The sequence below is a fragment of the Acipenser ruthenus genome, chromosome 24, assembly GCF_902713425.1.
Source record: "Acipenser ruthenus chromosome 24, fAciRut3.2 maternal haplotype, whole genome shotgun sequence".
Lineage (NCBI taxonomy): Eukaryota > Metazoa > Chordata > Actinopteri > Acipenseriformes > Acipenseridae > Acipenser > Acipenser ruthenus.
Genome location: NC_081212.1, coordinates 16722479 through 16749068, shown reverse-complemented (window position 1 = coordinate 16749068; position 26590 = coordinate 16722479). Strand labels below are relative to the sequence as shown.

At 39.3% G+C, this 26590-nt stretch overlaps 1 protein-coding gene across 3 annotated transcripts in view; it reads right to left on the bottom strand.

The window, feature by feature from the left end:
* LOC117429540 (SH2 domain-containing adapter protein F-like) overlaps positions 1–26590 on the bottom strand; it is a 76119-nt gene that overhangs the window by 45384 nt on the left and 4145 nt on the right. For all 3 annotated transcript variants that reach the window (XM_034049141.3, XM_058998462.1, XM_034049143.3), the window contains exon 2: positions 12948–13077. In XM_034049141.3, the coding sequence (XP_033905032.1) occupies positions 12948–13077 (130 nt within the window). The remainder of the gene's footprint in view (positions 1–12947; positions 13078–26590) is intronic.

Genomic DNA, 26590 nt, shown 5'->3' with positions numbered 1-26590 from the left:
TAAGGCAGTTAGAATATTAACCCCTTCTGTCCCCTATACTGTACCTTAAGCTGTTCACACCACACCTGACATGATGCTGTTTTAGAAGCAAAAAAATGAACTTTTAGTCAGAATACCACACAATAACACGTTTGTGTTTTGGTACTGGACAGATGGTCCTGTTCTGAGTGAATATAGAACTCTGTGTCATGTTTGGGGTGAATGCCCCGTTACCATAGCGACAGAACTGCAAGTCATGTTTGGGGTGAATGCCCCGTTACCATAGCGACAGAAGCTTCAGTACAGATTTTAGTGCAAATGAGATGAGAGATGTGCCAGAAAAGTAGCAAAACACACAGATAATTAAAAAAAATGAAGTTGGTGTTGTTATTATCAGAGATTTAGACCACTTAACCTGTATTTCCAAGACTCCCCTGAATCTCACTCAATAATCACCCCAGCTATACGCTATGCATAGTACACAGTATTAGATATACTGTACATGTCCTGGCGCTCCCCTCTGCCCGTCTGTGCAATCTAGTCTGAGCCCCCTCGAAATCCCAGCCGGTCACAGCCTCGGAAACAGACTGGCAGTCTGTGTGAGGGCAGGAACTTCAGGGGGATGTCTTTTTTGGAAGGTTAAATACATGTCTGTTTGTGTGTGTGTCTTGTAACGATTCATTAAGCAGTAACATGAGAACAGCCTCATTCATCCACATTCCATACTCTTAAAAGCTGCACAGGGGTCTCAATCCAGTTTATTCTGCATGAATTCTAGAATTCACTACAGGTTTTTTTTTTTTGGGGGGGGGGGGGGGGGGGGGGGGCGTCTTTAGAATCAGTTTCAAGCAGTAAAAAAATGCACAATTTAAAGTAAAAATGATCAGGGGATAAGTAGTGCAGTCTGTCAAGTAAACACGTGCCATGGGTTGTCTCTCACAAAGAAAGTTGAGTAGCATCACCAGTAACAAAGCCACTAAACAACCTGATAACGGTGGGGGGTCTGCTTGGGACAATACTTGAGACCAAAGTCATAATTAGAATGTAATGGTGGCCTGGCAAATCCTACACAACACACACCATTGGCCATCTCAGCTGGGGAGAATAACGGCGTTATGAGGCACTGTAAATGGAGTGTGACTGGTGCTTTGTGGGCACTTTTGAGAGTTATGGTCTTGCTCTATGACTTCCGTGCTGTTTTGTTGGCACGGTTTGCTTTGCACCTGCAGAGGTTGGCTTTATTAAAGCCATGTAAGCTAACAAAATACTTTCAAGACATTTTACCTGGCGTGTAACCTGCATACCCGTTTCAAATTTGCTGTTTGCAAACAAGGCGTTCTTCAGAGTGGTTTCAGCTATCATGTTTTAAAATTAAAATGCATGGTTGCCAAAAACACTGCATACAGGTAGCTTTGTTTCAACTTGGGTATAACTAAAAGTTTTTTTGTGAACAGAAGACTCCTGGTAGCAATCCAAGGGGTATGTCATATCAGATCGAATGGTTTTTAAGCATGAAATAAAATGGAAATGTCAAATCTCCCATTGTCAGTTTCCATTAAAACATTGATAATGTAGTTATGCGCTTATACTTTCGAGCTCTGGATTAGAGTTGGACAAGTCACATCAGTTACAATATTTTATTTAGATTTTCCTGTAAAAATAAAGCTAAACAATGTATTATTGTTGTTGGGGTAAAGGGAAGGGAGGATGGAAAAGCAATACTTCCAAAAACTGTCCCTGAAATGCCTAGTACCAGTAAGCAGCTCCCCAGCATCTTAAATAATGGATGCATTTTGTCTTGCTTCTACAGACAGTTCAATTAACTTACAGAGCTGGTTTGACAGATTGAGAAGTAGTAACTTGTTGCCCAAGTCATCAACAGGACAGCCTAGCTATAATGAGATGCTGACCCCGGGGAGTTCTCCTCCAGAAGCCATTGTTACTTGTACTTGTAATTCTCCACACCAATCATTGAACAGTCCCGAGGATATCAGGAGACACAGGACAAGACTGGATTGAACAGCTGCCTGTGTACAACACTTAATCACAGCTGTAACTCAAGTCTTTTCTGCTCACTGGTTGAAATATGTGTCTTTTGTATTTCTGTTTTGCTATAGTTTAAAGAAGGCATATAGACCCTACAAATGCTAGTAGCAGTATTTGGCCGTGATATAGTGGCAGGCAGGTTTTCAAGGCCGAGGAACCTTGTGACCCACCTGCTACAGTAATGAAGAAAGTAAAACTGGACAAAGGAAAACATAGGCTCCTCGATAGTAGGGATGTGCTTTTGGTACATTTTTATGAACGTTTAAATGCTATGCAGGTGTCAGCATTTAAACAATATCTACATACACACACACTCTTTATATTACATTCTGATGTATACTGACAGCCCTGGTTAGTATTTTCCACCTAATTAAGCAAATAGCATTTTTAACACTCCAAAGACTGAACTACAGTTAAAAAAAAAAAAGTAAAAAGAAAATAAAAAAAGAAACGTACACACCAAAGTATATATTGAAATTAGTGCTGTCACTTGATTTAAATTTTTGACCAGTTAATTTATGAGCATTAGTTGATTAACCTGTAGAGTAAATCAGCATACATCCTTGCACATTTTTTAATAAAGGTAACGATCTTATAGCGTCTGTCCTGCATGTAATAGTAAAAAAAAAAAAAAATCAATAGAATCTTAAAAAAAATACCAGTGGGCATTTGAAAAGCATTTGTTTTATTTTTTTTCTTAGTAAATGTCTCTCTTTGTATTTGTACAGAGCTACTGAGAAGTACCTGGCCCTGTGGGCACAAAGTGAATAAACTAAACCTCCCCCCCCCCCCCCCAAATACTAAATACAACAAACATTTAATTTCTTACAACAGCCCTTGATCTGTGTTGTTAATAAGGGATCTGCTCCATTCCACCACAGCTGAATACAATTATTATTTGTTTATTTTAGCAGGTGCCTTTATCCAAGGTGACTTACAAAGACTAGGGTGTGTGAACTATGCATCAGCTGCAGAGTCACTTACAACTACGTCTCACCCGAAAGACGGAGCACAAGGAGGTTAAGTGACTTGCTCAGGGTCACACAATGAGTCAGTGGCTGAGGCGGGATTTGAACCGGGGACCTCCTGTTTACAAGCCCTTTTCTTTAACCACTGGACCACACAGCCTCACAATGACATTATTACTGTTATTTAATACTATTGTTTAGCCTTTACATTTGAGTAAGATCATATATTGGCAGTAGACAGGACCCAGATTAACATCATGCTGAAGGACAGCACTGTGCTCTCTTCTCCAGACACCATGCTCTGAAGCATTAACTATGTATATGTGTAGCCTGAGCTCAAGACTTTCTATATTCTGTATGTTATGTTTGGTTTCAGTAGAGGTGCCATGGCTGTAAAAAACTGTGAAAATGAATTGCAATGTTTTTATTTAATTTTATTTCATTTGAAAAGGCAGTAGGGTAAAATGTCTTTAATATTCATCACATGTTGTCCCTAATGAAGAGTGGATCTTCAGCAAATTGCTCTTGGAATTACGATTTCAATTTCTCCCGTTTGAAGAGCTATCAGGGAGAGTGTTTCTGCTTGCTGCAGGCATAAAGCCAGCCTCCGCTCTGAAATCGAGTTGCAATGACTGTGTAATAACTCACTAGCGTCTGCAGCCCTCAGCTCTTCAGAATACAAGCGCTTGTGCCCAGAGGGAGTAAAACCTACACCATCAGGAGATGCATATCCAAGGGGGCCAGTCTCTCATTTTGCGTTACATTAACCTGGCCCTATCTGCAATATGCATTTGAAATATGCATTGCTTCATTTTGAAGACTATTTAATAAAATGATCTTCACCTATTAAATATAATTTGATTGATTAGGTTTGATAGTCAATGCCATGCTGGCTGAAGGATTCATCCATACTAAAGTCATTGTATTCATCATTGTATTTATCTTGCTCTTTATTATTATTATTATTTATTTCTTAGCAGACGCCCTTATCCAGGGCAACTTACAATCGTAAGCAAATACATTAAGTGTTACAATACAAGTAATACAATAAGAGCAAGAAATACAATAACTTTTGTTCAAGCAAAGTACAAGTGTGACAAACCACAATTCAATAATACAGCAGATAATAGTTACATCAGGATATGATTAAATACAAAATACTACAGGTTAAACACTTGGCAGATTACAGTATTCTGAAGTACAGGATTAAATGCAGTAAAATAGGGGGCAGATAAGAGCAAAATAAAGCACATTTAAAAATGAAGGGTGATAGTGTCCCAGGATACAAACAGAGGCGTTCTACAGGTGCTGTTTGAAGGGGTGAGTCTTAAGGAGGCACCGGAATGTGGTCAGGGACTGGGCAGTCCTGACATCTGTAGGAAGGTCATTCCACCACTGCGGAGCAATGGTGGAGAAGGAGCGGGCTCTGGAGGCAGGGGAGCGTAGCGGAGGTAGAGCCAGTCTTCTAGTGCAGGCAGAGCGGAGAGGTCAAGTGGGGGTGTAGGGAGAGATGAGGGTCTGGAGGTAGCTGGGTGCAGTCTGGTCAAGGCATCTGTAGGCTAGTACAAGAGTCTTGAACTGGATGCGAGCGGTGATCGGGAGCCAGTGGAGTGAGCGGAGCAGTGGAGTAGCGTGGGAGAAGCGAGGCAGAGAGAACACCAGGCGGGCGGCAGAGTTCTGGATGAGCTGGAGCGGACGGGTGGCGGACGCAGGGAGGCCAGCCAGGAGGGAGTTGCAGTAGTCTAGGCGGGAGAGTACCAGGGCCTGGACCAGGAGCTGGGTTGCGTAGTTGGTGAGGAAGGGTCGGATTCTTCGGATGTTGCTCAGGAAGAAATCGGCAAGTGCGTGCCAGAGTGGAGATGTGCTGGGAATAAGAGAGGCAGGGGTCCAGGGTGACTCCGAGGTTCTTAGCGGAGGAAGAGGGAGAGAGTGTGGTAGATTCCAGAGGAACAGAGATAGAGAGATCAGAGGAGGGGGAGGAGGAGGGAAAGAAAAGGAGGTCAGATTTAGAGAGGTTGAGTTTGAGGTGATGCGAGTGCATCCAGGAGGAAATAGCAGACAGACAGGTAGAGATACGGGAGGAGATGGTGGAGTCAGAGGTGGGGAAGGAGAGGAAAATCTGAGCATCATCAGCATAGAAATGGTATGAGAAACCATAGGATGCGATGAGGGGGCCCAGGGAGCGGGTGTAGAGAGAGAATAGGAGAGGACCCAAGACTGACCCTTGGGGGACTCCAGTTAAGAGAGGGTGAGGTGTGGAGGTTGCTCCACGCCAGGTTACCTGGTAAGTGCGGTTGGAGAGGTAGGAGGAGAACCAGGCCAGAGCAGTGCCAGAGATCCCCAGGTCAGCGAGAGATAATAGTAGAAAAGAGTGATCAACAGTGTCAAAGGCAGCAGAGAGGTCGAGGAGAATTAGGACAGAGGAGAGAGAGGCAGCTCGGGCACACTTTAGTGAGTTGGTGACAGAAAGGAGGGCAGTTTCAGTGGAGTGAGCAGAGCGGAAGCCAGATTGGAGAGGGTCAAGCAGAGAGTGGTTGGACAGGGAAGCAGAGAGCTGGCGGTGTACAGTCCGCTCGAGGGTTTTGGCGAGGAAGGGTAGGAGGGAGACAGGACGGTAGCTCTGGAGGGAGGTGGGATTGAGGGTAGGTTTTTTTGAGGAGGGGAGTGATGAAGGCTTTTTTGAATTATTACTTGCACTGTGATTCTTGAAATGTATTTGTTTACGACTGTAAGTCGCCCTGGATAAGGGCGTCTGCTAAGAAACAGATAATAATAATAATAATAATAATAATAATAATAATAATAATAATAATAATAATAATAATAATAAACACTAGTATAAGAGCCACTAGCAGAAGCCTCAATAGTGTCGAATTTAAAAATACTAAAATAAACTTCAATTCACTGACAAATGTTGCAACGTTTTAATCATTCAACTTCATTTTAAAATGTTAATCTTTGAAGTGCATCTCCTATTAGGTACCATAATCTGCATCGCTATACTGTGCTTATAAAAGGCAGTGCTGGCAGCCTTTAGGGATAGTGAGGTATTCTGTGCAGAAAACAATAATGCTATTTAAGAATGTACAGCATGGCTGAAACATTACTAAAAGGCTGTTCTACACTCACACACCTTGGGCTGGCAGCCAGGAGAGGAGTTTACATTGGTACTGAATGTCAGGGGTGAAGCTTGGTGAGGATTCGCTGTGTTACAGTCTGTGCCACACAGATAACAACTATTCAAAATCAGCACTACATACAATTAATAAATATCACTCCCTGATGTTAATGCATGTGCCAGTGATGGGGATGCATATCCTGGGGACATACTGTATAGTCCCATTCACTATGGCGTTTTAAATACATCTAGAGAACTGCTTATGCAATAGTGAAACAACTTGTTTATGGCCTTACCAGCAATTATTCTAATCTGGCTCGTTAGGAGATGCCTGTTAATCAGTGCACCCACCTGCCCACTCCAGCTGTCATTCATTTTTACATGTACATGAGGAGGGCAGGTCTGGGTGATCTGATGATTCTGTGAGCTCTGCTTTCATATTCACAGTCGTGGTGGGAATGTACAGTATGTCACCATCATACGTTTAGTCATGCAAGTATGAAGTCTGTACATTATATCAAATGGTTTCTATATATGGTTTTATTCTACAGATGTTGGCAAAAGATCACATGATCCCACCTCCTGTCAACATGAACCAAAAAATAAATAAATCAGTGTTTTGGTATTTTTAAAATGGGATGACGGACACTTTTGGTGGCATAGATTTACAGCATTGGGAATAGCTTCTTGTAACACAAATATCAATGTACAGTTTAATCAAATTCATGTGAGCTGTCTTGAAGAAGTAGTCTTTATTATTCAAACAAATCAGAGGCCAGACCAAGCCACTTGTAGATAACTATGACCTAGATTCTGATAACTTCATGGAATGAAGGAATGTCAATACCAAGTTTCAAATACATCGGTGGACAGGTATACCGCCCAGATTCTAATGTCAACTAATCAGATAAAGGTTGTTCCCACCCAATGTCATCACAAATGGGTAATTAGTTCTAGATATATGTAACATATAAGTGTGACATACAGTACACACACAAGGGTGACTCCCCTAGTCACCAGTGTCCAGGGATATGCATCACTACTTGGAATAATAATTCTTTACCACAGCTGTTTCTTTATTGTGACCCAAGCCCACGTACTGAGAGCTATAATCCTCAGTGGGATTGCGGTAAAGCACATCTCTGCCGTCACCCTGGATAGACTTGCCCTATAGGAGAGCTGGATTCCCTGGGTCTGTCAATCCCACTTCACTTTAATGAGAACCAAATTCAACAATTAGTGTTGAGCAAACAGAGGGGTGTTTGAACAAGAGCCTCGAGGAAAAAACATGGGTGTTGATTTATTTAACCCATCAATCATCTAGGAATGTTGACACAGCCATGTATTACAGCAACAATGTCTAATAATCATTTACAAAAGTAAACTTTCAGAAAAAGGAAGAACACATTTCAGGTAAAAAAAAAAAAAAAAAAAACTAGAAAGACTTGCAAGTACTGCAAGTTGGTTCTTGCTAGATTTATAACAGAAAGCACAGTCAAACACTCGGATTATCATTCCTGTTATTGTCACCCTCCACTTACAGTACAAATCAGCCGATGCAAATGTCCTGGACAGGATATAATGGGAGTCAAAAGAGTCAAGCTCCCAATAGGGTTTAGCCACACTCCGGTTAATACAGTTCACATTGACCAGTAGAACAACCGATCTGCACATGTAAGCTGAAACTGAAATGATGTACAATGTATCATACAGATTTGTTATATATTTTATTTTTCTACTGTACATACTTATTGAACCTCTAGAAAAGAACATTACAGTAATCAATGCAATACATAGTACTAAATTAAGCTCCACAAAAAAACAGGCAGATCTCTTGTATCTGCACTAACTGGTTACTTCTTGTTGTCACCATTCTTTGCTCAGTCCCTTTGACGTGATGTTAAAAGGGTTGAGCTGAAATTTAATACAGCACCTGAAATCAGATACCCAATCTATTGAGTCATACTAAATTGAATGCTGGGACACAAGCAATGCTTGACATTGGATTGAATTTGGGGCTAGGTCTAATATGAAAGATCTAGCTCTGTTTGTTTTTGATGCATCAGTTTCTTCTGTTGCCTGGTTGGCCTCTGGGGAGCCATGTGCTGCTAGAATGTAGTCAGAGAAAGACAAAGAAAAAGAGCAATTACTGCACTCTTTTCTGTTTGCCAGTAAAAGATGCCGCAGAATGTTCCTGTACAGGAATAATCTATAAAACAGCAAGTAATTGGAGCCTTTTATCAGCCACTAGCAGGCCACAGTAACATCTCTCCCCTAGCACCAAGCCCCCCTCCCCGGGACTAAACCTTCTGCACTGAAAATGAAATTCAAGCACTAGTCCTGTAGCCTAGCTGTAGCATACTTACTTAGATAGAATCCCACTGTCAGATAATAAATAATAATAATAATAATAATAATAATAATAATAATAATAATAATAATAATAATAATAATTATTATTATTATTATTATTATTATTATTTTTTATTTTTTTATTTTATTTTTTTAAATATAAAAGGTGTTAAGAAATCAATAATTATAGTATTGCTGTGAGGGGTAACATGGCTTTGACATAATGCTTTATATCGGTGGTTTTCAACCGTTTTTAAAAACTGTACCCCTTCAGTCTGAAGGTTTCAGCTCAAGTAAGCATACCCCCTGTTGAAAACCCCTGCTTTATAAAGTATCACTTTGATTTCAGAGACACAAGCAATGGGGATAATTTTAATGTAAAATCAACACAGTAGTTCCTATTTGAAGATTCTTATCTGGATAATATGCTATACATGTGAAATGTACTGTATGCTGTCTTTGGCCCCAGCATACAATACACATATACACACACCAGGTTTTAGTGTGTCAGCTTTTGTGTAGTAACTGCCCAGGCATTTGACAGGCACTTTAAAAAATAAAGCAAAGTGGTGGTAGCCTTTTCCCCTTCCTAGTCCTGTCCTGACTGGGGGCTGCACTGTTAGCAGTCACAGGTTAGCTGAAGGCAGGTTTAAATGAGCAGTGAGGGCAGCTGAGGATTCTTACTTGATTTAGGAACACAATCATTCTATAGCTTTCTGTACACTCTGAATAATAAATATACCTTGTTAGCAGTCCAGTTTGTTTACACTACCTGCTCATTAAGAGATTATGAATGGTGTTTTCTCTCGGGAAATCTTTTTGGTGTACATAGTTAAAATGCTGAAATCTAAAACTACACAAATCACCTTTAATATCCACCACGCAGACAGAATTGCAGTTTAACATAACACAGAGACAGACACAGAGCTGCATGCAACAGTTTTTGATGAGGCCATTTTTCACTCTTGCAATCCACATGCAAACACAGCCGCCAGAGCAATCACAAAAGAGTCCAGTTACAGAGACTCTGCCATTTCCCTCCCCGCTAACATGCACCTCTCAAATCAAAGTGCCTGCCTGCCTGCCTCCCTCTCCAGCTCTGTTCAAGCGCGGACACTAGCATGGCAGAAGACTGCCGCACGCTCCTGTCCCTAATAAGCCGCTTCAGTTGGCTGCAATATTAAATGAACAGTTGCTAGAAAGCAATTACCGCTCAGACTCAATATCCAGGCTGCTTGCTGCTTGCACTCTATTGCTATTGATTGATAAACCTGTGTTTGGCAAACACAGCACATTTCAGGACAAAACAAGGGGGGGAGGTTAGGAAACTTTACAGGGGGAATATGGGGACTGTGAAAAGTTCACAAGATGTGTTCGTTTTAACCACTTTTAAAAGCTGCACTGCCTCCTAGTCCCATATCTCCAACAACAAGGTTACAATCCGGTCTCTAATCTCTAAAAGCCAGGCTACACTGCCTCCCAGTCCTTCAATATTAACTGTCAGCAGTACTGCTTCTGTATTCCACATTGCCTCCCAGTCCGTCAATATTAACTGTCAGCAGTACTAACTGCTTCTGTATGCTACTTTGCCCCCAGTCCCTCAACTCTTACAACTAGACCACACTACCCATTGTAGCACCTTTCTTGTACTCAGAGCAATTTGGCTTGGTGCCTTTTTAAGTGTACTCTTCAAATAGCTGCTTAAAAAAAAAAAAAAAAATACACAAGGTATCGTCTGCAGACAGATTTCATCTCCCAGTCCCTAAACACATTTTAATAACTGCACTCTGAAAATGAGACAGAGAATCTCAGAAGGTCATTCCTGTATAAATACATGAGCACACAGTGAAGCAGTGGAAAATGACCTTCAGGCTATTTGTAAAAAAAGAACGACATGTAATACGGGAAAACCACAGATTTCTTGTCAAGCTAAATGCCTTGCAATGCAAACATAGTTATATATGTATATAACATTTATCAACTCAAAGGGTAATACAGTGTAAGTGCTGCAATACAATTAGTAAAAATGTCGATTTCCAGCAGAATTATAAACCGCAAGCATTTATAAAATGCAGGTGTAGCATGACCTTTTACGGAACAAGACTCTTTACATCTCTTGGCAGTGTTTTCAAGATACTTTACCATAGGGAGTCTGAAGTTTTGAGAATTCATGACATTAAGCCAAAATATCTTCTAAATGTATCTTTAAAAAAAAAAAAAAAAAAGCTGAATGAATATTGACTTGGTGAGGTACAGATCTGTTTATCCTGATCCCAGAGCAGTGAGTTATAGATATAGGCTATAGACTGATAGATATGGGATTCATCCAGCCCAGAACACAGCACTGTCAGTGAGGAAAGAAAATAATTATTGAACCAACAGAATCTTTGCTCTCTGTTGCAAAAGAAATGTGTCTTTTTTTTGCCTTCACGTTCTTAAATACACATCGGCTTGTGGCGTTTCAGAAAGTGAAGACTTCCAGCAAAGTATGCAAGCCAAACTAATGTTAGTGAAAACTGACAGAACCGTCTGTCTCACCTGCTTGGATTTCAACATCATAAAGGCCTATATTTTTTAAACCTCTGCACAGCTCAGCCTCCAACTGACAAATGTCTTTTCAAAAGGGCTTATCTATATATTTTTTTTATGAAAGTGACAGACATGTACCTTCCAACCATCAATAAAAAAAAAAATCAATAATTTAATTTGATATCTATCTCTGCTTGTTTGAAAGAAAATAATAAATCAAACTGTCAATGTCTATACTGTGTTGAAATACATTTCTTTTGCAATTTTACTTCACTGGTTTAGAAAGACAGAATAACCTAGGTCTCAGTAATCCACTCCTGAAAGACCTAAAGTTAATGCTTAAATGCATGGTGTATATAGCATTACAAGTAATCAAACCCTACAACACCCAACCACATGCAGACTTGGAATTACACATGTAGTGGATAAGAAAACACTTTAAATTTAACAGATTTCATTAGGAGATACTAATTGAGATGATAATTTTCAAATGATTGTACGGTGGTAGAGTAGATGTTAGTATTAAGTCTGTATGTTCAGGTTATGCCCTTTTCTCTGTGGCTCAAGGAAGTGCAAATCTGCTGTATATGATTACAACAGCTTACTGTACTGAAGCACTCCTCTCTACTCAATACTTGACATGAGAATCAGAATAATGAAAATGAGCTGCTTATTCAGAAGAAAGTCAGCATGCCATGTTATTTCTCTGGATGGCCTTTTAATGTACCATATGGCTCAGATTTGCTTTATTTTGTCAGCTCACCAAGCAACACTTTACGCCTTTATACAGACATACAGCATATAATTATTTGGATAAGGCTGTCTCAGGCTGTTAATTCACTAGCCTGGTCTGTGAGGGAGCAGCAGTACTGTCTTGCTTGACAAGGCAAGATCCTCCGTTTTCTGTTTGGGGCCACATAGCATTATCCAGCACACTGCAAGACAATAGTTTGTGAAAACTTTAGCCGCAAGGCTTGCTGGGAAAGAGACGCCAACATCCGTGAAACTTGCATTGCATGCAACCTGAGTCGGGTAGATTATCAATGGGGGTTCAGGAGGAATGCGGGAGAACCCAGATCAGCTTGGATTAGCGGTCAATCCGTGCCCATGGAAACGAGGTATTAGTGAACACAAAATTGGCGAACACCTATTGCATTCAACGCTGCACTTCCTAATGAAGGAAAGCAGGGGACATTTAAAATATACAAAGTTGCTTCTGGGAATTTGAGTTTATTTTAATTTTTTTAATACAGTGGATTTTGCCGAGTCAACGCCCCGAAATATCGCGGCTCACGGGGAAAAAACTGCCTCGAAGTAGTTGTTCTGTGCATTAATGATTCGGACAGTTGCTAATCATGACTGTGTGCTGTGCTCTACCTCTGAATTTAAAGCATGCCTAATTGTAAATGTAATCCGTCTACCTAATGTTAAAAATACTCCCTCTGCAATAATGCCTGTAATGTCGCCCCTGCCTGAGTCAAAACCCTCCACACACACACACTTTTCCATTAACGGCAGAATCCGGTATATATATATATATATATATATATATATATATATATATATACACAACCGATGTGTTTTCAAAGCTGACTAGATTCCTTCACACAACTATTACTTGAAGCAGAACACAGTGACTGGGAAGTGCAGCACTGAAGTATCGCCATTAACGATCAGTACATTTACTTCACTAATAGTTTTTAATGAAAATATCACAAAAAAAAAATCTAATTCACCCTTGCGTTCATGTCTGCAGCTTCCAAACAGGAAAATGTGAGATCCAAGAAATTTTCTAAAATGATTTTGTCTGTAACACTGCAATGCCTCTGCAACAGATTTTGTACTAGTAAAGCAGAGAGGAAAATTACTGTAATGTGTTTATTTATTTATTTTGTATTATTGAAACACACAATGAATCCAGCCTACCAACACTGAAACTGAACACTCTCTCTTACCAGCCATCATTTTCTGGGCCTCATAAGGCTCCATGTAGCCATCATTTTCCGTCACCTGCTCTGGTGCTGCCTGGGTCCCACTGGTCTGTTTGGCATCAAAGGGGTCGGCATAGTCTTCTAGGATAACAGGCTGTTTGAGAGACAGAGAAAAAGGCTGCTTAGTTATTCAGCTTAACTTTACACTTTATCCTTGAATTCCATGATGGAAAATCCAGTTGACCTGCGGTCAGTCGTGTCATTGTTTTACTGCACTGCAGTGCCTTGATCAGATACCAAAGAGCAGGAGCCAGAGTTATCTGATGCTGAATCACTTCTTACACTTCAGCTGATTACCTGCTGGAAGAGAACAGGCAATGCTGAAGAGGTACTACTTTACCTTGACTAGATTAAAAGAGTTACACAACCCCCTGCACTGTTCACAAGAAACACATTACTTTACACTCCCGTAAATGCTGAGAAAGGTATTGACCAGTTGAATTATGACCCATGATGTGTGATTAAGAATGTATAAGCAATTTATCGGCAATATGATTAAAAATGCTGTGATACGGACAACCCAGGACACAGCAAATACAACGCAATGCCTTTCTTTTAAACTTTGCAGGGTGTTCTGTAACACTTTAAGCAAGTCTGACTGCCGCTGACTGATCATTTTAGTATCACATTTCAGCATGCTAGTTTATAAAAGAGGTCTGGGAATACTTCATCCAAACAGCAGTAGCACCACAAATTAAAAAAAACAACACAGTTCTACAAAATGACTAATCTGTGACACTGAAATTCCATAAAAGAAAAAGGTGTCTAATAGTTGAAGGTGATGAAGTTGCATGGCCATTATGGGAGGCTATAGGCGTGCAAAAAAATCTATTATCACTGGTCATCCTTTTCTAATGTCAAATATTTACATGACCAACATTGATGAAAACAAATCCAACAGTTTCTACCTGATATCTAATCATTCCTGTGCAGTAAATAACAAAAGCTCAGGAAAGGATTGGCTGCAAGAGTCATCAGCAAATGCTGCTTCTGTAGCATTGTATTAGAAATATCTGACATTCGAAATTGAATTACAAAATAACATTGTTCAACAGAAGAAAAGGCCCTATACTATTGACAGTGACTATCCCAGGCTTGGGTTCCTTTAAGCACTGGTGGGCCAGTGGTTAAAGAAAGGAGCTTGTTACCAGGAGGTTGCTAGTTCAATCCCAGCTCAGCCACTGACTCACTGTGTGTGACCCTGAGCAGGTCACTTACCTCCTTGTGCTCCGTCTTTCGAATGAGAAGTAAACACTGAGGTCCTATTGTAAGTGACTCAGCAGCAGCAGTTGTGATGCATAGTTCACCGTCTAGTCTATGTAAGTCGCTTTGGATAAAATTGTCTGCTATATGACTAATTAAAAAAAAAAAAATATATATTTAATTAGTTATTATTATTATTATTATTATTATTATTTATTTCTTAGCAGACGCCCTTATCCAGGGCGACTTACAATCGCAAGCAAATACAAATACATTCAAGTGTTACAATATAAGTCATACAATAAGAACAAGAAATACAATAATTCTCAAGTGTGACAAACCACAATTCAATAATACAGCAGATAATAGTGAAAGTTACATCAGGATATGATTAAATAGTGATAGTTACATCAGGATATGATTAAGTACAAAATACTACAGATTAAACACTTGGCAGATTACAATATTCTGAGGTACAGGATTAAATGCAGTAAAATAGGGGGCAGATAAGAGCAAAATAAAGCATAGTTTAGAACCCTAGTTACAGTTTACTTTGTTCTCAAAGAATTAAAACCTTGGATTGCACTCCTTAAGGTCTGCTTTTTCAGCCAATCAGATTGCAAGTTTAAGGCCATACTGTATGCAACAAAAACATGACCTTGACATCTATGCTGACCTCTTTGATGCCAAGAGAACTAAAAAAAACAGGAACTCAAATCAAGAAGATAATTTTTTTTTTTTATTGTTCTAAAACATGCTTGATAATAAGTGGTAAAGTTGACACCAGTTTAGAACCCTGGAGTGTCTCGTGGATGTTGTTAAGATTCTAAACAGCAGGGAATTCTAAGGTGATAGGATTTGACAGAGAGGTTGGATCGCTGCAGGCCCTATGAGTAAATGCAATACGGTTGCTCATCTCACGTTATTGTTCTGAAACCTTGTTGTCAGTGTGTGTTGTAGGTAGGTACGGTAGGTGTACGGTATACCCCTTGCTTGTAACAAAAACATTTCAAATATTTTGTATGTCTGCATAAAAAAGAACCTTATTTCATAGCTGCTATGAACACCATATAATGATTTTAATTATGAATACACTGAGGATCAGTGTAATACGACTGGAGCCTTTACACTATGACACATGAACAAAGTTTGATACAGTTTTTCAAACAGTGAAGAAACACAATGGGACTTTTTTTTAATCGTTTTTTTGCCCGTCCGTTAAGAACTGGGAGCTGGCTTTATCATACAACTGTCAAAACAATAAACATTATTGTACGCTACCAATTGAACAGTGCAAATGAAAACTGGTCAATACACACTTTATTAAAACAGTAAATTCAGTTCTGATCAGGACAGAATGGATTCAGTTGCAGATAAAAAGCAGGTGCTAAAAAATACAAGAGGGGTATTGGTGCAGACCCTGAGGCATTTGAAAAGACGGTGCGTTAGGTAATGCAGTTTCACATTTTACATGCTGGCTGTCACTAAGTTCACTTAAAACAGAACAAGAAAGCGAGGGATTCATTCAATTACTGTACTCAAACTGAAACAATATTGGTTTTACTCAATTTCTCTCTTGGTAACTGTGGCAAAGTGGTGAATACGTGCAGGTGAGTGCAGTGCAGAGCGGATTAATCACACAGACAATGTTGTACAGGTGCAAGGGTGTTTATTTTAATTATTAAATGTCCAGAGCCTCAAGGCAAAACCTGTAAACAATAATGAAAGAAGTGGTACAGCGGCGTGTAACACTTCTGTTTATAATCCAGCGGGTTTGACCCGTAACCCAAAGTCCAGTTCTTTCACCCACACAAAACACATATACACAGACAGTGCGTGATTTCGTTAGTGGTGCAAAGACGGTTCCTGTAGTGGAAAAGGTGAGCAGTGATGTCCGGTTTTTACGCTGGCCTGCGGCTGCAGCTCCGGATCGTGTGGGTTAGTATTCTTTGAATACAACAAACACAAGACAAACAGTGTTAACACACAGACTCACAAATAACACTCACGGTACTCAATATACAGTCTCCTTTTCTAGGTTGTTCCTAACCATATGCAAAAAGGAACAGATCACGTACGCTACCCCCCTATTTATATCCTCGCTCATGACCCCTAAGTTAACGAGCGCATCCGCTCCTCCAATCCTCGGATGCCACACCGTTTACCGTCAGGGTCATTGAGTTTGGATACCGTAGCTCCGTTCCTCTCCTAAATGACCGACTTCCACCTACCCTACGGAATAAATTGTCGTGCCATTTAATTAAGGGTACTCTGTTCCTCTTGCACCGTGCCCTCACAGGTCGAGAGGGAGATCTACCACCAAGAATCATTCGATCTCTGTCACAGTAACTCATCTGGGGTTTGTAATATTCCTTGTGGTGCTGATGTATTAAAAGCCTGCATCACATGGCCACACTGGTCAATAACACAACCCCAGGACTGCTAAGAATCCAGCTGTGAACATCTGAACCTCGGATTGGCTGACGCATGGGTTTTCATGCCAAGAATGCTGGGTTATGTGGGCCTGCTAAGCGAGTTTAGGGGGGCAATCAGAATACAGCCCTGCCTCTAGAACCATCCAGAGTCTATTACCACCTTCCTTTGACCCCTCCCACCTTCTAGCCAAAACAGACATTTCTGTTTGCACAGCTGAGCAGCTAAACACAAGATGCTCAGGTGATTTCTTATCGACTCAACGGTCCAGGAAACATTTATGTTTTCTGCTTTTGAAATGAAGAATTAAAAGTAACACGCATACGAAATTCAAGTTTGACATACAGACGGATAGATGCTTCCATAGTCTCCCAGATTCTAACATACTTAACCAAAGAATGTCCTGAGCAAGTTTAATGACAATTGGACAAGCAGTTATCTACATCTATGTGACACTCTAAAGTGTGACGTACGCATTTAGCAACCCCAGCAGAGAACAACATCCTAGGTGTTTATACTTACATTATAACAGTACAATACTTGGTGGAAGTAATGCACTGTGTTTGAGGATATTTGCCTCAAACACAGTGCATTATCAGGGCTGTACTTTTAATCACAAGCTTGCATTGCAAAGAGTATGTAAAGATCAAACACTGCAAATATAGAAAGCCTTTGATATGAAAAAGGAACAGTGGGGAACGTATGCCTTATTTAGCCAGTCAGTAAATGACTACAAGGCAATACAAAAACTCTCCGGAGATGAATGTCTTAAAGTAAGTTGATAGTTAAATGATTATTGGCAGTGAGCCAAAATGGAAACATTTTTTACATGTTTAAAAGTGCCAGGCTTAACTTTAACCCTTTCCAGCGCTAGGCTGAAAATGCCACTTGCTTGTCCTGGTATCTCCCACAGTCCTCAGCATGGCAGGGGGCTGCAGTGTGCACACGCTCTGCATCTGTTTTGAAGGCCAGGGGTGGAGAACTGATTCATTAAAGCCATTCAGATCCCATTGGCAGGTGGTTTTCATTACCACAGAGGCACAGAGGAAAGTGCTGTCCTTTCTAAATTTGCTGTACTTGGATGATTAATTGTTGTGCCTGCGAGAGGCGTGGGTCAGACACAGCACCCAGGAAAGAAACTCTCTGCCTGGTACAGGGGCAGATGTTGCGGAGATGAATATGAGAGAAGGTTGAATTTAATATGTGGTCTAGTTTTCACTAATTTTAGGGACAGCAACCTAACAGCTAACTGCTCAGACTTGTATAATGCACATCACGTTCAGCCTTGGACACATGATAATACGGACACACCTTGTATGTATGAAGTTTGGACAATGTAATAATGCTCTCTCCCCAGGACCCCCCTTGAAAACATGGTCACCTGGTTCATATTCCAACAAATTCATAAGGTTGTATCTTTCATTAATCTGAATAGGGTTCAGTAACCCCGTTGCCCTCAAAATGCAGATCCATTACTTAATGGGAACGAGCTGTGCAAGTTTTACACACACTTCCTGGTTAATCAGCAAGTTCCACCAAACTACATCAAAGGGCTTAGGGATAAAATTATGTAATGGTAAAACTAGCAAGACTTACTTTAGTGTGTCGTACTCTGTTCTGAAATTAGGATGAAAAGTTTTTAGCTCAAAGTGCAATTAACAGGTAGATGCATTAACATATCCCCCCTGCACATACACGTCTTGGGTCATTTCACCTCCGCAATGTCTTCCCGGTCGAAGCTTCTGTTTGAAAGCATGTCAGTGAAAAGGGGAAGCAGCTGATTGGTTATCGACAGGAAAGAAGCCAGTGAAGAAATGGGAACAATTTCACCCTCCAGGTGAACTGACCCAGGAAGTGCAATATAGTCTAAAAGCAGGACTTGCAAACAGGGGTTTCTTAATTTTGAAACCGTGTTTTTGTTTTTTTTTCACATTTGAGACCTATACAATGAACGTATGGCATGGCAGAGAAAATGTATGGAACTATTTTGTTAGCAGCAGTCACTTTAAACAAGTGAAATTGAAATATGAAATATTTTAAAAATATTTAAAAAAACCGACATGATGTAAAAAGTACTCCTTATTTTACTGCCTTACAGGGTTATAGTGTGCAAATGGTACACAGAAAAGAGCAGATTTCCTGTCAAAAAGCAATGTACAAGGCTGTAGAAAAACTCGCTATGTGATTTATGTCCTGTGCCACTAGGGGATTGTAGCTAGAGATAACCTAATACAACTCCAGGCTTTGCAGCTCTATTATATTAGAGCACTTCAAAAGGTCTTTTTGTTGCTGCCTTGTTCTTTAATGAAACTGTTATCAGAGACAGAGATAAACAGCAGAAACAGTTGCCAAGTCGAAAATGAAAAGAAAGCCTCCGTCATTTTCTCAGAAGCAGCTGCTAGAGCAGGAATGTATTTTAGGCCTTAGCAGTCAACAGGACACACTTTTAAAGCTTAGATTGGATCCGTCTACACTGTGTTGGTGTCAACAGTATTCCACATTCCAAAATGATGCTTTCTGCCTCTGCCTATTTCATCACGTAACTCAAAGTTTGAGTAAGACAACACAGTTTCGGCAAAGGTGATCATTTTATTTGTAGGCTTTTTAACATAACTTGATCCATACGTGAATGTGTACAGTTTGGGACATTTACATTTTAAGCATTAGTAGTAATTACCCTTATAAAAGTTTTCATTAGCTAAAAGCATAGCAAAGTATAATAATGCATGGTAAAACATAAGCACTGTAAAGCCCAGAGAGGTATGGTAAAGCATATTATAAAATATAGTAAACTATGGTAAATGCATAATATAACCGGGTGAAAAGGATAAAAAAACCTAAAATTTCTGTGCACTGTGGAAAACTTTCAAAGGGGTACACTTGTATAACTTTTCAGAGTGCAGATCTCTCACTCAGAATGTCACATACAGTCAAGCAAGAGGTGTATGTTTTTATCGTTTACGTGAAATTTAGCTCATCCTGTGTTGAATTCTTAGAGCAACAATGACTAAATGTCAATGACCCAACCTCTGCCCTTTGAATCTCAATGAAATACAAGGGAAAAAACTGTGAGAACTGTCATAGTAGAACGACGTGGAGTTTAATGACTCCACTCTTGTCTAATCAGTGTTGGGTACCAACTTATTCCAATGAAAGAACCATTTAATATATAAATAATGTATTTGGTTGAAATATGATTCATAAACCTCTCCAACAAGGTGCAAAGGTATAACCTGATGTGTGGACACCACTTCAAGGTTCCAGGTCAACTTTGAATTTGACCACCAGACCATGAACTCTGCGAGACCCCCTGTTGCGAAGGTGCAACATGGTTCCCTTCCCCTGGAAGTGTCCAATGGCATCTCATACACAAAGGGGTGTTTTTAATATCGTTGAGGCCATGGTTGCTTCCTTGCAATAGCGAGTGCTGCCACCTGTGGGGAGAACAGTATTACCTCACAAAACCGAGAGAAACTTCTCCCTCCAAGCAGATCAGCTTCCTACTTTTTTGTACTCCAACCTCAAAATATCAGGGGAGTAAACTTCAATACAAAAAAAATTAAAAAAGGAGATATTCATGGGTGAAAGTGGCCAATGATAATTTTGACAGAGCTTTATAGATAAGCTCTGGACCAGTAACCTTTCATATTCAGTAACATGAGTCAGTTTTGGTATCTATAGGTGAGTGTTTCATTCTAAAAGCAGTACAATTCAGTGTTTTAATCAATGTCAGAACCAATGGTCAAAGAACTTTGTGTCTCAATCATAGGCGCCTAACTTTGTTAAACAGTAGGGGGGCAAACTGAAGGACTAACTGCTGAGCGTAGAGAAGCAAATGTTTATTTGTTTTATTTTTATTTTTTACAATTAAGAAGCTCAGAATACTTGCCATGTCAAAGGCACGGTTTTACTATATAAAAAAAGCCTTCACTCTGAAGCAAACGCAAAGATTTTTTTTTTTTTTTTTTGCTGAATAAAACAATTTCAACAGTATAAACTTAGTTGCAGGAAGGACCAGAAGACGAGAGTTGTTTCTTGTTTCATACCATTAAAATGGTCTTATTGCTCTAAGAAACTGTGTCTTTGCCCTTGTGCTTGCTTCTAAATATGGTCCATTGAGTTAGAGGGCAAAACAATAATGTAAACAGCTGCTAGTGCAACAAGTCATGCCTTGCTAGTTTTAAAATATTTATATTTTTTTACTTTTAATATTCAAGCAAATTTTACACTTGCTTCGGATCGTGTACATTATTTATATCTTTAACCAGGACTGACAGTGCACAGAACGGAGGGGAGAGTATAAGCAAACAGTTTAATTACCTTACGATTCAGGTGCGTGCCTTTAAAGTAAGATTAAACTACTGTCATTATTAAAACATAAATAAGCTTACTTGACTTGAAAAACGTCTTAAGAAAAATTCCTACTTGGTTTGCTTGAATGAGTAGTACACAACAAACTTCAATATGAAAGTTAAAAATTAATTAATAAAGAATGACAAGTTTTTAATTTAAAAAAAGAAACAAAAAAAACAATCAATAATTTCTAAAGTAAAAACGTGATTGTGTTACTTTGTAATACCACAGCTTTTACCAGTGCTTAATAGCAGTAACGTTTTATTTAGAGTTGTTGTTCAACTTAAACCCGTTCATGGCCCCCCAGCAACACTAACCTACTAACGTCCTTATTTAAAAAAAAAAAAAAACATAAATAACTGTCTAATTTAATTACTAGAGAATACAACACAACTAAACTAAACTAACAATTACCTAGCCTATATTTAATTCATCATTTTTTGTAGTATCCAAACTGCCCAGCATTTTCTGTTGCAGTCACACTGCTGCTAAAGTTAGCTTTTGTAAATAGTGCAGAGTGGACTATGGTGGGTCAAACCAATGTTGGGGCTGTTTTATTGGGTCTTTTATTTATTTATTTATTTTTAATGTTGTACTTATGGCGTCTTATGAATGACTTTCCTTTTTTTTGTAACATTTTAAACTGTTTATGGGCAAAACCATAACAAAGCACTTATAGTGTGTTTACACAGAGCAAAAAAGTATATAGTTTGAGAGAAATATACCAAAAGGTCACAAGTCAGATTTTTTGGGCATTTCTACATAAATCATAGGAATGGACCTGAGAGAAGCCATTTTGACGGAATACAGACAGAGCACTTTCACCCATGGATATTCTACTGCTACAAATCTTGGTTGCAATCTACCACTGTAGCACATTTTGGGAGCATTTTGTGTGTGTTGCAAATAAGCAACGAAGAATAAATCACTAATATGAATCATCATGCCAAACAAAACAGTTATAGCATTTTGCTGTCACGTACAGCAAATAAACATGTGTCATCTTACATTGACCCACAACCAACTGATAAAGTCAACAGCATATTGACATTGACTGTGCCATGATAGTAAGCCAGTAGAATGTGGGTACATGTACACCTTTAGCACACTACGATCCTTGATGTTCCACCACAAACCTCCAAGCAGAAACACAAAGTTTAACTGCTTTAACATCCAATAAAATATTATAACTTGGCAATAATTGTAAATTAATCATCGTATCTCTATTTGTAGAGTGCTCACGTGTATAGACGCATTTTGCAATTTCACTTTGTTAGTCTCTTAAGCCCAAAACGAGTGCAAAAATTCTCTGAAATAATAAAAAAAAGAATGACATTTTCCCCACTTAGAGGTATAAAACTGTTACATATTTACACTGCAATATTTTTTTATAAGGATTTGGAAATATGCTTGGGTCTCACAGGTTGAAACAGGACAACAGGGTAAACATCCATAATCTTTTTTGAAAGTGTGCCATGTAATCTTTTACGGCCTTAACTAAATAGACAAACTAAATAGGCCTATTTGTTTTTTGACACTGGACGTTTGTAGAGATGCTTACGTTTTATGTTTTCCGATTTATTTTAGTCAAGGCTACAGAGTTCTGAAAAACCTGGTAAGACACCTACAAACGTCAATTAAAACAATTAAATAAAAACAGGCGCACCCCTCCGAAAAATACATTCTCACCTGTTTATAGCTCTACAGTGCTGACTGATACATCAATGGCTTCAGGCAGCCAATTCCAACCATGAACAGCTCAAGAAAACAAAGCGCCTGCAAGGTCAGGTGTAACCTTAGGAATTAAACAGCAGAACAGTCACAGGCTAGTCTGGTTTGGATTCCGGACAAGCAATGACAATTTAATGTTAACAGTTTTTTGATGTTTTTTTTTTTTAGCTCTAGTCCTCCTCGAATCGTTGCAGAAGTGTTTCTACTTTTAGAAGTTTTCTGAAGATCCAAGACGGTTTGATTTTAGGCTAGGTAAGGTATTTGAATTAGTGAGACTGCAGAGAGGAATAAGGGGGCTATTCACATTAAAGGGATTACTGCATCAGGGCCTGGAACTTGAAAACAAAGAGGAGTAGAAACTCAACTACAACTCTGTGTTCTGCATGCAGCATGCAGACTTGCTCACAAGAGGTGGTTTTCAAATAAAACCCCTAGAATGTGGCTTAAAAAGCACTGCAGTAATTCATTAGGGGCCAGAACTCAGGCAGCTGTAAATGATATCAGCAGCAAACACACTGCAGAAGAAATAGCAACCCTTCTCTGTATTATAGGTGCTGGCTGAGAGTTTTGGCTTGAGGTAATGGGGTTTCAGTATTATCACAAATTTTAAAAGGGTGTGTGTGTGTGTGTGTGTGTGTGTGCACATGTGTACAAGTATTTTAAAAATCGGGAGGTTTGCAAGCGTTCTCTCCCAGCATTCCTAGGGTCACAGCTCTGAAGTTCCAGTGAAAGGGGAATGTCACTCGGTTCTAAACACTTCCTGTCAGGAAGGGAGCACTTCCTGAATCCTGAAACAACCCACTTGCTTTTTATTTCCCATGAAAACGGATGCTGTAAACTTCTCCCTCCCATCCATACGAGAGTACAGCTCTTAGGCTAAAATGAGATTTGTTAGCCTGTATAAGGGTCTTGAATACACCTGTATAATATATGTATGACTTTTTCAGTACAGTTATTTCTTTACCGATACTTCTTGTTAAATAAGTTAGATTAGTTCAAATTTTCTATCCCTACTTTTCTGATGGTACCACATTACAGAGTCTCCTCTATGTCAGCATCACAGTCTCAAAATGTCTCTGCATGGGATAGAGCGTCCCTTTCAAGGGAAATAGGAAGTATGACCATCGCATCTAACCATGCTGTTTACTGATAAGCAAAACTTAAATTTCTCCTACACATTACATACAAGATATAACTTTAACTCAATATTGTGCTGACATTTTTTGCTAAATACACTAATCGCTGGTATTTACTATCCATTGCTCCCTGCATTTAGAATGCTCAGTACTCAGATTGACCAACCATAAGAAATAGAATTATGTAGAAATGATTGATACCAAAAAAGAGACACAATTTGTCCCAAATCTCAAGAACCAATTATCAATACTCAGAACAAATCACTAATCTGAACAGGGTCCTGGTTCTAACTGGTTCAGTTTAATAAAACGGGCATTGTTTATTTGATAAACTGTGCCAAAAGTGAGAAGGTCATTTTAATGTTTGCTGTTTCTTGATGTAAAGTCCACTGAAAGAAAACACAGTGCAAGAACAGGTTGTTATTGCATGAGCTTGGTGTTACCACGGAAACACTGAACAGTCATAGAGAAGTTTATCAGTCTGATTTCGGTCACACCTAGTTCTCTCCCTGCCTCCAGGAAGTGGAGCAGAGACTGGAAAGTTATAATACTCACATGCTCCAGCCTTCAAAAACAACACCTTCAACTACACCTTCAAATGTCTGAAACAGTTAATTCCATTCAACTTTATGCTGATCAGTCTTGTACACAGCAAAATGAATTGAACAATATTTGGCAATAAATAAATACATACATTAAAATATATAATAAGAATAACATTAGATAGAGATAGATAGGCTGGCTAGCGGCAGAAATAGCAAACCCCCAGACACAGCAACTGCACTTTTAATATCACAAAACAAACAAACCATGGGAATGAAAATTAACATTCAAACAAAACAATACAAAACACAAAACAAACCAGCACCCACACACAGCTATCGCTGTGCATACCTTCTTTTCTTTTTCTCATACTCTCTCAGCACACTCTCCATGTGCTGCTCCAAACAAACATGTCCTTGTCTGCTATATAGAGTGTGGCCAGGGGTAAATGACAGTCAATCATTCAATTACCACCTGGTCACATTCCACACTTTAATAAAACAAATGAACAATTCATCACTTAAACAATTAAACACAATTTGGAGTGACACATGGAGAGACAGACACCATATATTCCCAGATTATTTCACTCTTAATTTATATGGATTTCTTGCATATAAGCATGTTTATGACGTTGTCTTTTCTTCAATACAATTTGTACAAGAGCCTGCAGCTCATAAAACGTGAAATGGCTCAAACTGCTATGCAAGGAGCGTCTTACTTCCATCCCTGCACTGTATACAGTTTTATTCTGGCATCTGGTATTACAAAATCATTTTTGAAATAATTATAAGCACTGTAATATAGGTGTGAAAAGTGGTGTTCCAGACAGATTACAAAGAAGACAGACTGGGGTTGTTATTTGTTGAGCTCTGGTGTTTGTCATGTAATGAACGCATGTCGATCCTATATTGCCTTCCTCTGTATTGCAATATAGCTCTCATTCTGTTATTTAATGACTGTGTTCTACACTTCTGTATTTCCATCAGCAGCATATCGAGATCAAATCAATTTCAAGTGGGCCTCCCTTAGCTCCAGTTAGGTTTACGGGTCGGCAGAACGGGATCTCTTCAACATGATGATGTAAATTACCTAATGAACATCCAATGCACTGGATGCGAGAGGTAGCTTTTAAAATCTCAGACTGCTACAGACTGGTTTCATGGTGCAGATGGAAATGTGGCATTATTCTCAAATAACCAAGGTAAGTACAAAAATAGAAATAATTTAAAACACTGGGGAAGTGGCAACTACATAATCAAATCTGAAGTCTACTGGGAAAGTAAAACAACTGCAGAATTGAAACAGAGCCTGAAAACATGTAGGATAAGACTAGGATAAGATATGGAGCATAGAGGGGATATTATACTGGACCAATTCATACCTAAGGCTAAGAAGACCAAAGTAACACGCAGTGGCTTAACAAGTCCGTCAAAGGAAAGGTCATAAAATATAAAGACTTTTATCAGACATACAAAAGACAGCAGCATAGCAGAAAGTATAATTATTTGCTACCTAGATGCATGTAAACCTACAAAATACCATTAGTGGGTGTACAAAAAGTGTGCCATATTTAAGTAGAAGGATACATTTTACAATGTGTTTTCCAGACTCAGAAAAAACTTTGACATAGTAAAAGCATGTACCTGCTATCCCTTTTGAGTTCTGGGGTGCTGAAGGGATGCAATTTCTGGCCTGGCGTTCACTTTGGGAACTCATAAATCAATAAACCATTTATCCTGTGACACTGATACAGTATTTGCTCTTGTAAGATAACAATAACACACTTTTGTTTCTACATTTGGCTTCAACATCCATGGTCACCAATAAGTAAAATGTTGACAAACTGTTCTGTGTGTGCAGCAAGTATCAAGAAGATATCTGAAATACTTTGAAAGATATGCCTTCTCAAGCATGGCCCCTTTTCAGTACTCGTTCCACCCCCATATGCGATATCAAAAGACTGACTCCGTTTGGTGTGGAATGGGCCATAAGCGTTTTTCCAGCTAAATGTAAAAAACAAAGTAAAGTGTGACATATTTACACAAGTATGTACGACTGCCTCACTATATCCCCGTCGCCTGCAGGAGAGAATAACTCAGGACTTCTAGAGAACCAAGCTCAGTGATAACCCATAGCCAACAGGATGAGAACGGGCCCGCAAATACTCCATGTAAGGGATGACCGAGACCAGCAACACTGTTATCC